Source organism: Ovis aries, chromosome 16 (assembly GCF_016772045.2).
Source record: "Ovis aries strain OAR_USU_Benz2616 breed Rambouillet chromosome 16, ARS-UI_Ramb_v3.0, whole genome shotgun sequence".
Classification (NCBI taxonomy): Eukaryota; Metazoa; Chordata; class Mammalia; order Artiodactyla; family Bovidae; genus Ovis; species Ovis aries.
Window position 1 is genome coordinate 18,002,501 of NC_056069.1, and position 12,755 is coordinate 18,015,255.

The 12,755-nt window shown below is 41.5% G+C and overlaps 1 protein-coding gene across 1 annotated transcript in view; it reads right to left on the bottom strand.

Annotated features, from left to right (window-relative positions):
- Positions 1 to 12,755, bottom strand: part of ZSWIM6 (zinc finger SWIM-type containing 6) — a 209,340-nt gene that overhangs the window by 2,587 nt on the left and 193,998 nt on the right. The window contains exons 9-14 of the mRNA XM_015101288.3: positions 11,881 to 12,141; positions 7,942 to 8,077; positions 4,350 to 4,507; positions 3,598 to 3,761; positions 1,801 to 1,882; positions 1 to 141 (exon numbers count right to left, since the gene is read on the bottom strand). The exon at positions 1 to 141 is cut by the window's left edge and continues 2,587 nt beyond it. Coding sequence (XP_014956774.3) covers positions 1 to 141; positions 1,801 to 1,882; positions 3,598 to 3,761; positions 4,350 to 4,507; positions 7,942 to 8,077; positions 11,881 to 12,141 — 942 coding nt within the window. The remainder of the gene's footprint in view (positions 142 to 1,800; positions 1,883 to 3,597; positions 3,762 to 4,349; positions 4,508 to 7,941; positions 8,078 to 11,880; positions 12,142 to 12,755) is intronic.

Below are 12,755 nucleotides of genomic sequence, written 5' to 3' on the forward strand. Positions count from 1 at the left end.
GCTTTTCCTGCTGGTGGCAGTCCAGGTGGAGGCGGACGATGGTGCTGTTGGACATCACAGTGGTGGCAACAATACTTGTGGCTTCGGTGGGAGTAAAGAGTGTAAACCAGCTCTGCATGATGCTGTCCAGGGCATAAACACCTGCCAAGAACACAGAGAAGCCCCATTACTGACTGGCTGCCTGGGGGTCTCGCCTTACTTCCACTCTTTAATCAATGCTTACACTGTTAACTATCACAGAACATGAGCCCGGCCAGAAAATCCTGTAAGGTAATGTGCCTGGGAGCAACCTTTCAGAACAAGGTTATGATAGATTGTTATTCAGTGAAACGCCTAAGGAACATGAACTTCCTGTAATAAAGAACGAATCCTCTCGGTAGCTGGTATTTGCGCTGTGCTGCTGCTTGCTTGCCATTTCAGACAATGGCTTTTTGCTAATGAGTTCCAGGTCACTGGGGCCTCCTGTCAGTTACCCACTACAGACTGTGAGTCAGAGAAAGTACAACTCTCACCAGAATAGGGAGTCTTTATGTGATATGTGTGTGTGTGTGCCCAAGTTTAAAGTATACATAGTACAAAACGATTAAACACACAAAGAAGCAAGGAAATGTGACCTGTAATCAGAGAAAAAAGTCAACAGAAGCAGACATACAGATGACTCAAATGTTTGAGATGGATGACAAGGTTTAAGCGTCATTCTAAGTACACAGATCAATGTGCCTCAGCTGTAGGAAAATCCTACATGTGAGCCATTTAAAAAGCAGGCACTAAATCTAAGAGGAATTAGGCCTCTGTCTTGGTGCAGGGTAGGGTAGTGGTCTGGTAGTTTTTGAACCGGTATTATCTTTGTATTGATGTACTAAAGCATCACGTTGATAACATAACTTTTATATTGAGACCAATTTCCTGCTTTCCAAGATAACATACCATTATAGATTAACAAAAGAAAAACAACAAGGAAAATGCTTTTACGGTATCTGCTGTGTCAGTCTTTAGATACACACTGAGGTGGCAGCGTATTCTCAGCAAGAGGTATATATCCTTTTCTGATGCAAACGGGAAGAAATGGTGGCTGTTTAACCAACACTCATTTTAAACAGCCACTATTTGGTTTGTGTTGGCATTCTCACCAGGAATGTCTGGGCTTTTTAGTTCCAACTCACTGCTGCAGAGAGGAGCTAGTTGGCTGAAGGGTTTCACAAACTGCACCTATATGTGCAGCCCAGATCTTCTTGTGGCTACTAAAAATTCTCATACATCTGAACGCACACCTAAACCACACCCAGTGGTCACTTCTCTGCTGGGTACCTTGAGAAATGCGCTCAGATAATGAAGGAAAAACTCAGAGCAATGAGATAACTTTATATCATTTTCATTAAAGTGCTGTGAACCCCTAACCCAGAGTCTGAAGGTATTTTCAAAGATGGTTTCTCTCCTACCAAAGTTTCATATTCATTCCATTTCTGGAATATGAAAACTGTAAATCTGATTATCACAAGAAGCTACTAAAGGTGCCTTAAGAGTGACAGAACAACTGAATAAACAGGGTTTACTCCCTGGCCTATTCCATTTTAGGTAAGACACTGGAGCCCCACAGACGTGACAGGAGCAGTGCAAGGGGGTATAACTGGAGGTGGAAGGGAGGGTGGGGGGAAGGGAGGCCCTGTAGGTTGCTGGAAGGGGCAGGAGCCTTGGAGACGCCAAAGTGAAAGAGTGACACTGTTCCTGTATGTATCTGGAGATGACAAGTTGAACCTGACCACAAGGCACCTGGGGAAGCTCCCTCCTGATTCTACCTACCCACTTCAGTAGCACACGTTACCAGCCACCTCACCATCTCCCGTCGCCGCCAATTTAAGGTTGACAGTGTCATTCGCATAACCTATAAAGACAGGATAACAGAATGCTTTGGAAGGCAATACCAAGTCAATGAAAAAGAAAACAGTTCACCCCAAGGTATAAATTATTAATACTAGGCACACTCCCTACTACCAGGAGGATGGAGAGCCTTATTTGGAGCAAAGCTCTGCAAGTGAACTCGGATTTGTCTACGGCTTCCCTCGCTGGTCTTGTCCCAGCCTAGGAGGCAGGAGGTTTGTGTTCTCCTCCTGGTGGGCCGACTGGCTAGATGTGGCATCCTGGGCAAGCCACTCAATCAACCACTTTTCTCGTCTGCAAAACTCAAAGGCTGGACTGGCACATTAAACATGGCCCATGTGCTCTTCTCCTCCCCATCTTTAACATTCCCTGCTTCTGAATCTCTGAGCCACCTCATGAATCAATTCTGACTGAGAACCTTCCATTTTTTAAAAAAATAATTGTTTTAGTTATTTCTTCAACCTCTGGTTGTTCCTTCCTGGTGATTAAGAAGATAAGCACAAGTCTATAGCAGGAAATCACCTTTGGCATCATTAGCAATCTAATTTTGTTTTTTACTTTCTAACAGATTCCTAAATAAAATCAACCATATCTTTCTGCTTCCCTCATTTTTTAAGATTCAGAACCTCTAGGAACATAATACTCTCTTGGAAAGGTCTATGGGATTGCTTCCGGGGTCCCAGGAAGAATGAAGCACGGAGCAAGCTCCTAGTAATCTACCAGAATAATCTGCCAGAATTCCAAATAGCCAGAAAGCTCATGTTAAAGGCTCTTTCTGCATCATATCTCTGAGGCAAATAACAAAAATAAGCCAAACAGTATGAAGTTATTTTTAAAAAGAAACTTCTAAAATGTCACCATATAGCTTTAAGTATAATTTCCCATGCCCTCTACTTGTAGAGTACTATATATATGGCAAGGGCATTCTCCTGTAATCTAATTCTTTAACCTTATTAATCACTGAAAGGAGAAGCCATAACTAGAAAACTGTATGAATCATCTAACCAGGGCATTCTAATCCCCATACTTTAGAAAATCAGAAAGTGGCAATTTCTTTGACTGCTTTTTTATGGAGGGAAAAACACAAATGTTAATAGGGATTCCCTGAGAAAAGTAGAAACATAAACTTTTCAGTTCCTGATTTATACAGTAATCTTTTCAGATACTCTAAGGAAGCAACATCTACTTAAATAACTAATTCAAAGTGTCCTTGATAATATGTCTAAGCATGCTTGCTGAAGCTGAAACCAGACCCAATCCCTCTTCCTTTACCTAATTTTCTCAGGGTTATAAAAAGGAGACGAACTGTCCATCTGTTATGAAAATGAAAAAACATCAATAAATATCCATACTTCCTCTAAAAATAGAACCCTAACAACTGACTCTTTATGACACACGAGAGCTTAAGTCATGTACAGGAATAACTCTTCTTCATTCATTAAAGGAGAAACAGTGAGGTTAAGGCTCTAATATAGAAGATGCTTTTTTTGTTGAAAGACACCAACAGGGCTTCTAAACTGCACAGTCCTACACATGCAGCTGCAGTGTGGCTCAGCTGGGAATGACTATGTGAAGCGCAGCGCTCTCCTGAGGTCTAGCAGACCTGTGCCCCAGAGAGTCACGGGCCTGCACTGAAACATCCAAACAAGCAGACACGGTCTGAGGATGATGCTTTTATTAGCAGCCCTTGTCACCCCAGGAAAAACCACAGTCACGCACCTGCAGGCCCAGCTCCAGAGACACTTTCAAAAGAGTGATGTCTGGCAAACTGTCCATGAGAGTTGCTATTTTAAATGCATCCTGGGCAAGCTTGAAGATGTGGGATGAGGAGTGAATGTTTTTCTGGATGGATTCTAACACTGTTTCCAGCCTCCGAACATCACCTGCAGTGAACGGGGGAAACGGAATCAAGGCAGAGCAAAACAAACAAAAAAACCATACACACACACCCAAAGGGAGTTTAAAAAGGAACAAGACACAAAGCACAACTTAATTTACACATAATGTTCACAGATGGCCCAACTAAGTGTCTCAAGGTTATTGCAATATCTGCGCATTCCACCTTGAAAAAAGGATACACTGAGACACACCCTCAGTGACTAAAGGCAAGTGTGAACCAGAACCAGTAAGAGAGAGCAAATTGTTCTCTCAGGTTCCTACTGATGTATTTCTGGTAATATTTCAGGGAGAAAAAAGTGGAACCCGACTTTTTAATCTGCTTCTGGAGCTCACCCACCATTTACATGCCATAGTGACTAAACCTGAACTCTGCGAGGACCAAGTTTAACGATGCAGTTAAATGAGGAAAATGTTGGCTCAAATGAGTAGCACCTGTTTTGCTTCCTAAGCTAACATCTAAAGAAAAGAATCCTTTACAACATAAGCTCCACCACTGAGAATGTGATGGAAAACATGACCCTTAAAGAGGCAAATTCACGAAATGATCACAAGACCTCAGGATGACCCAGTACCTTTGGCTGCAGTTAGCATAGTGGACGCCAGCTCACACTGCTGGGATTCTATGTGGCTTAGAGTGAACCAGCGAGGGTATCGGTTGGGAACAACTGATGCAATGTGGTGTGGGCGGGTGAGGTCTCCCGTTGGAGCAGTAGATTCCAATACTAGCAACCTGTAATGATAAGACAAGGCAGGCAGCGCTCAGTTACCATCCTGGCCACAGGGACTGGCCGGAAGCCAGAGGAGAGAGGACACGCTGGGAGAGACTGCTCAGGTCCTTGGTGAGGGGAGAGCTGGTACAGCTATGCTCTGCTGTCTGGATGCTAAAGTTACCTCATTAATGGCTCACTATCTAAACCTAAGGGTTTCCTTTCTTTAGCATCATTCAGAAAATGGCAATATTCAAGGAAATGAAGATATGTAACAATAGAGAGCTTTAAAACACAAGTCTTAGTGTTTACCTACTGTAAAATTTCTGAACCTTATAATTCACTGAAAAATAAAAATCAAAAGAAACTGATAGTGAAGTGGATATTTAAGACTGAGATGATAAAGAGTTAGGGATCGCTGTATAGCTGAGACGAATAAGTCTAACTTCCTAAAATGAGAGGGAAAGCAAAACAAAAATGACTTCCTATCCATATATTCATCCTTTGTGCAGAATTAGTTCCTTATACTTCAGAAATTTGTAGTTAGAAAATGTTATATCAATCACATTACAGATGATGAGTGCAAATGACCTATTTGTCCCTTGACAGTCTTACAAACTCAGCACCATTTCTTATTTTAATCAATCTGTCTTTAAGAATGTTGACTTATAAAGAACAACTACTGAAACAAAGCACATGCTTAGTGGTCTTGTCCAAATACAAGCACCAACGAGATTAGCAGAGTAGCTGCAACCGCAATAGTTTTTTTTTTACAGCCATCAAAAATACTGACCTTCACTCAAGTACGCCAGTGTCAGGGACTGTGGAGTAAGAGCTGGGGGCCAGGAGGGGTCTGTGGGCTTGAGTGTGACGCTGGGCTTGGGGCCTCGCCCAACAGCAGTTACTGCTCTGACAGGTCAATGCCTCCCTCCCTTTTCCTTTTATGTAGGGACATAGAGATTAGACGGTGGCAATTTAGTAGTGAGAATTTTGGTGGGGTTGCTAGTTAGCCTTTTAAAAATCCGGAGTATCCTTATATTCACAGACAGATCTTTCCAGAGTTGCCGTAGAGGAAACTAGTCAACATTCCTGGAAAGATGGGAAAATGATTGCGAAAGCACTTTTCTTCAGGACTTCCCCTCTCTTTCTAGAAAGACTAAGAAGCAAGTAAGCCACAGGTCTCTTTTCCTTCCTGTTCCCCTGGCTATTCCCAGAGGCTGGAAACAGTATCAGAATCCATCCAGAAGAACATTCACTCCTAGCATACTGCTGCTAAGTCACTTCAGTCGTGTCCAACTCTGTGCAACCCCAGAGATGGCAGCCCACCACGCTCCCCCGTCCCTGGGATTCTCCAGGCAAGAACACTGGAGTGGGTTGCCATTTCCTTCTCCAATGTATGAAAGTGAAGTCGCTCAGTCGTGCCCGACTCTTAGCGACCCCATGGACTGCGGCCCACCAGGCTCCTCCATCCATGGGATTTTCCAGGCAAGAGTGCTGGAGTGGGGTACCATTGCCTTCTCTGGCCTAGCATACTAGAGATGCTCTAATAGTTCACACCACCTCCCTCCCACAGCAGCCCTTTGGCTGAGGGCATGTGGCAGGTGGAAAAGAAGTGGTAACAACTCGCCTGTGCCCTGCTAAAATTCCCCATGAACATTCTGCCTTGGCAGCCACCGAGGGCAGACATAGATGAGTTTCTGAGTGTTAGAAAAGTAAGCCTCTTCCCTCCTGATAGATACCTTCACATAAGCCAGAAGCACAGAGAAACCTTACGCTATTTTACCCTTAAACTTAACAGGATTTGAGGCAATAGCATCTGGTGGCATCACAACATTAGCATCCTTCCCTTTGCACAGGAGCACAAATCTTAGTACAGAGCAGAGCACCTGTCTTCATCTGTCAGCTTCCAAAAATAGGAATAGGAACGTACTTATAAAATTGTGCTCTAAAATACAAACCAAGTGGTATAAAGTAATTTGGTGGTGGACTTTTGCTTATGTTAGTTATTTTTTAATATATTTAAAAAATAGACAAGAGAACTTTTAAGGTTTTTCTGATATGTTAATGAGATTTCATGTTGCCAAGAAAGCATGTCAAATTAAAAGATGTTAGCCTCCATACACGATGGCACCCCACTCCAGTACTCCTGCCTGGAGACTCCCATGGACGGAGGAGCCTGGTGGGCTGCAGTCCATGGGGTCGCGAAGACTTGGACACGACTGAGCAACTTCACTTTATCTTTTCACTTTCATGCATTGGAGAAGGAAATGGCAACCCACTCCAGTGTTCTTGCCCGGAGAATCCCAGGGATGGGGGAGCCTGGTGGGCTGCCATCCATGGGGTCGCACAGAGTCGGACACGACTAGAGCGACGCAGCAGCAGCCGCCTCCATTCACAATGACACACAGGGACAATAAACACATACATGACTATACACTCTATTGCTGCATAAAAAAGAGGACTCCTGTGATTTTTAAGTTATACAGGAAAGGCACTGTTTTTGAATCCACTACCCTGGCTAAAAAGTTTCTGTGGAATCAAACTATTTTCCAACATCTCAAGTTGGAGGTGTGTCTTTAGGTGGCAATAACAGGGTCCGATCTGCACTTTAACAAATGCGTTGATTAAAAAAAAAAAAAGACAAAAGGAAAAGCTCACGTTTTAAGAAAGTAGAATATTTCTTTCAGATCCTTAAAGTTTAAAAGACTATATATAAGACTGAAAAATGCAATCTTGAATGCATTAAAAAATATTCAGCTAGCACAAATTCATGATGAAAATAACTACTTTGTGAACTGACTTTATAAAGGAGGAGAAAACAGAAAAGTCAGCAGCAGAGGACAACGTGTTCTAATTATTATTACTGAAAGAGGGACTGAGGGTGATGGGAACAGAGCCGAGGCAGGCAAATCCTGGACGACCCCTGAACTGGGATGCCGTCCATGCCAGACAGAGCTCCCACCTTCTCTCTTTCTCCGGTTGAGTGCAAAGGTGTTTTCGTGCCAAGACGGCTCTCCTGCACTACTGACGGGAATGTATAACTGCAGCAGGTGTGAAGGGCTTCCTCAATTATTATATTCAGCCAAGTGTATGTATTATTTACCACTGTTTCAAAAATCTAATTTTTTCAAAATAATGAGTTATTTAGGAAGGTTGCTGCCTTGTGACGAAACCCAACCTCAAGCTGTTCTCTAGTCTCAAACTCTAGCTTCAAGACTAAGTAGGATAAAGCCACATGAACGTGAGTGTGACGGCCGACAAAAATACCCTCTTTCCCTTACTTTAAAACAAAAGCCAAATGAGGCAACAAACTACCACCGCCACAACTCAAGAAGCACGAATAGCTTCTTCAGATTCCTGCTGCCTACAAGAAACATGGATAAGCAAGAAGTTAGCTAACAGCCATCTTTCCTGGTGGGGATTTGGATCGCCTCTGCCCACGGGGCGGAATACGTACCGCATTGCTCTCAGTGCAATTTTGTATGCCAGTTCAGCATCATGAGGTAGGAGAGAGGTGAAGAGATACTTGGCAAATGTGTGCATTGGAACACTCTCCCGATGGATTATTTCGCCTAAACCACTATATGGGCCGGCTGTAGGAAGAGAGCATATACATTTTACATTCTTAAACAAGGAACTAAGACTTCTTGTAAAGTATAAATTTCTTACGTAAAGTTATAAACAGTGTTAATCTAGTGAAGAATGTAATCTAAGTGACGTGACTGAAATGAATACAATTCTTAAGTCAGAAATGATGCTACAGGGTAGAGTATACGACACCAAATTCACTTTAGGAACAGCTGCCTGCAGCACAGCTGAAAGGAGAATCACACAACTAGGGGGCGGAGCTTGTTCACATGACAACTGCTTCGGGAAATAAGGAAGCAGGAAACCTCACTGAACTTAAGACAGGCCCTCTCTCAATGTGTGAGATCTAAGCATCCAGATTTTCAAATACACAGATGACTCTACAGCTTCACTTTGGAACCTGCTCCAGACTCAGCTGTAGGGGCACAGATAAGCCAGGTTTCCAGAAAAGAGTGCTCTGCTTCAGGGTGAGGGATGGAGATTCTGAACCACAAATTCCAGTACAAAGACCTTTAAGTATTGCTGCTTTTAATACGGAGAAATAGATGTTAATTCTCAGAAAGTGACTAATAATAAAAAATAGAATAATACTCACCGTAAGCCAAAGAAAAAAGTAACTGAGTCTGCCACCATTTGGGCTTCAAAAGATCGATTTCAAAAGCAAACTTATATTGAAGCTATCAAAATTCATTTCTCAGAAGTTATGACAGGCATCATGGCAGAGCTGACTTCCCCTTTGTGCTCTCTAAATGCTTGCTACCTTACGAAGGGCAATACCAACTTTTAAAACAAATTTTGAAAGGAAACCACAGTGGTTAGTTCAACTACTTTCCGCTTAGGTACTGTGAGGTCTAGTTACTGTAAAGTGTTTTGTAAATTAGTTTCCATGTCACCTTTGGTAACATTGGTTTCATGACTCTAGAATTATGAACCATCACGTTACTGCTCAAAGGACATAATACACTTGATTTCCATGAGAAAACTAAGTCTGGTGAAGGGTTTAGAATGCAAGAAATGCAGTTCAGAGGAAACGGTGAGAGGAGTTACTGAACTGGGCACTCCGGTAAGAGCATGATATATTTTAGATCATTTTAAAAACTAACAGAAGTTGTTTTTAAATGTCATTGTTTCATTCTTTGGTTAGTAGTTTTGAACTGTTCCTTATTTAAGTACTTTAAAGTTATGTAAACCACTTTTTACCAAGACAAACTAAAGATATTTAAAAATGTTTTAGTGATCTGATATTAGTAAAAAGTTGATATAGCATTACAGTTTTTATCTTTAGTTCATATGAGGCCAAATTATTTGTTACTATTATAGACTGAAGGCTTGCCCTCCTCTCAAATTCCTGTGTTAAAGCCCTAACTCCCAACGTGAGTGTATTTGAAGATAGGGCCTTTATGGAAGTAATTAAGGTTAAATGAGGTCACAGGGGCCCTGACCTAGTCCAGCAGAATTAGTGTCCCGTAAGAAGAGACAGAGTGAATGCCGTCTCTTCCTTGTGAGAACTCACAGAGAAGGCAGCCCTGCGCAAGCAGGAGGAGGGCCCTCACCAGAAACTGAATTAGCAAGCGCCTCGACCTTGGACTTCTCGGCCTCCAAAACGGTGAGAAATAAACTGCTGTTGCTTAAGCATGTAACTTGCAGTATTTTTTTATGGCAGCTTGAGCAGAGTAAGACATGAACTCTACTTTATTAAGGACTAATTATAGCAAACATCTATTTTTCTTCTTTATCTCTCCCCCATTTCCTTTCAGCATTTCCCTTAAGCCATCAAGTTCCCTTTCTGCACTATGCAGGGAAAGCCAGGATGCATAATCAATATAACAGCACTTCCCAACAAGCAAAACATTGAGTCAGGTATCACAGAATTATTTGTCAATGAATAATCAGTGTAATCCCTGAGCTCCAGGGTACTGGAAAGTGAAAAACTGAAATTCGGAAGTTAAGTCTCCCAGAAGTGTTTTTCCAGTATGCCCACAGTATGTCCAGACGTGACTAACACTCAGCAACAATACAGGGCCACTGCTTCCTCTTTTTCAGATACTTAAGTCCGCTAACTAATCTGCCCCTGAAATTCAAAGAGCATCAGTGCATTAAGAGCTTGGTGCCCAGTGCAGCTGATTCTGTCATGGAGCACTTATCTTTTGGAGTTTATAGAAATGGCCCCTTGGCTTCCCCTTGGACTTCTTCCTGTCCTGCACCACCCACTCTTTGTGGGCTGAGCAAGGCTGGGAAAGGAGAGGAGGCTGGGATAAGTCATCAGCACTCCTTATCGGGCACAGTTCTAATTAAAATGTTTAACCAGAAAGTATGGACTAATCAAAGAGTAAAAGTTTAAAAATATTCATAAGTAATGAACATGAAGACATATAGATAAGTAAGTGATGAACAGGTATCAGACACTATCAACTTTGAAAAGCACACATCCTCTTCTATTCCTTCAGGATAATGAAAATCAAAAGGCAGTTAACCAAGAGTTACTAAGAGCCAGCATAAAAAAACCTGCATTTCTAAAACATATAAATGTACAGTGCATTTAATGAAAAAAATTTTTCTCAACTAGATCTTTAGCTTTGGACATATAAGAGAGGTTTTGAAATGCTATTTTCTCTAAATCCCTTCCCTAAGTATAGTCATTCCAAATATAAGACAAATAAACCATATTCTATGAGCTTATCAATCACAGAGAATCTCACAAAAACAATACACATGTACTTGAGAGATGGAAGCAATTAAAAAATTCTGACATCTCCCAAATCTGTGTAAAAGATTGCTAATGCTAAGTTGCCTCAGTCTTGTCTGACTCTGTGTGACCCCACTGATTGTAGCCCACCAGGCTGCTCTGTCCATGGGATTCACCAGGTAAGAATATTGGAGTGGGTTGCCATTTCCTTCTCCAGTGAAAGAGTAGGCTGCCACATTAAGTATACTTATTGTTGACAAGGAAAAAACATTTTAAAAAATATCAGTTAAAATTTGGGGATTTGTCTGTTTGGCTCAGATGGTAAAGAATCTGTTTGCAGTGCAGGAGCTGGGGTTCAATCCCTGGGTCAGGAAGATCCCAGAAGAAAGGAACGGCTACCCATTCCAGTATTCTTGCCTGGAGAATTCCATAGACAGAGGAGCCTGGCAGGCTACAGTCCATGGGGTCACAGAAAGATGGACATGACTGAGCAACTAATATTTTCACTTTTCTCTTGACCTTACAGAAAGAAGAAAACTTGACTTTGCCTTAGAGACTCTATGAAACTTTTACCTTGATGAATCTACACCTAATGAATTTTCTGGAATAATTAGCACAGTGAAAATTCACTGCTACAGTTGTTGGTCCTTTATCAGCACGTGCAAATGTCAGGTTCAAAATCCAGAAGTCATGTAACAGCCAATAATTTGGAGGAATGCCAACCAATTTCCATTTTCTTACTTAATATATCAAAGGAATATGGCTACCAGTCATAAAGGAATATGGCTACCAGCAATAATTCACTAAATATCAAATTTACATTTATCTCAAGAACAACAGTTTAAATAAAAACAGTCCTTTTCCAAGCTTGTGACATTCAAATAGGGATCATTTCTAGCAGGCTCACTGCTTACATGACCACCTAACAAATAATAACCATCTAAACACCTGCACGGTTTACTAAGCGATACTACTTTTTGGAGAATGAGCATGCCTGTGACACTCGGCGACCACACAGTCAGGATAACTACTGTATTAAATGTACTCAAACAGTATTCCCAACAGAAGAAAGCGGAGTGCCTAAATAAAATGCGCTAAACAAGCGGAGAAGTTATCAGTTACCTTCTAATAGGAAGACTGCTTGCTTGCGAAAAATTTTCACCAGTGTGTCATCCAATTCAATCTCCTGAAGCTTGGAGATGAGCTGTTCCTCGTTGCGGCAAACCTTCTCCTGGGTGTACAGCCCATCAGGCATGACCCGCTGCTGTCCCAGCCCTATTAGGGCTACTTCCACAGCCAGCGTTAGATAGGACTCCCCTTCTTCCAGGAATTTGTGTGCAGGTGGATGCTGGTATTCCAGAGACTTGCACTGTCCCATACTCTCTGTCACAGAAGAAATCAGAGTTCAGAAACTACTTTTGCAGATGCTCTGACGGGCACAATCTATTAATATTTTACCCAGAACTCTTAAACGAATTATTGACTTAGCTCCAAGAAAGCTGGAAAACCATGTTAAAGTATACAGTTCTCTAATATCTTTTAAAAAAATGACCATCAATTGACTAAATGTGTATGTTCTGGGGGAAAGCATAGTACAAATATTTTTCTCTCATTAAAAAGGAATCACCAAAGAAAACCATAAATCGAAGAAGAGATACTAAGAATACTTAACAGTAAACAAATTTTCAATTAACCAAGAGTAAAATTACATGACTGTAATAGTTACCAATTTTTTAAAACCTAGAACTGAAAATTTTTCATACTTTTACCATAATGATGTAATTTATAATAAAAACAGTAGAGAATACAACATATACGTAACTCAATTTCATGGTCCTTTTTGTTATCAGAGTCATCAGTTGTCAAAAGAGAACGATTCTTTGAACATTGTCTTATCACTGTTACGGTGCTTCTATTTAGAAGTTCTCAACAAACTTCAACTGTCAAACTCCCAAGGAAAGTAGATTCAGAGTCATACCCTCACCCTCCTGATAAGA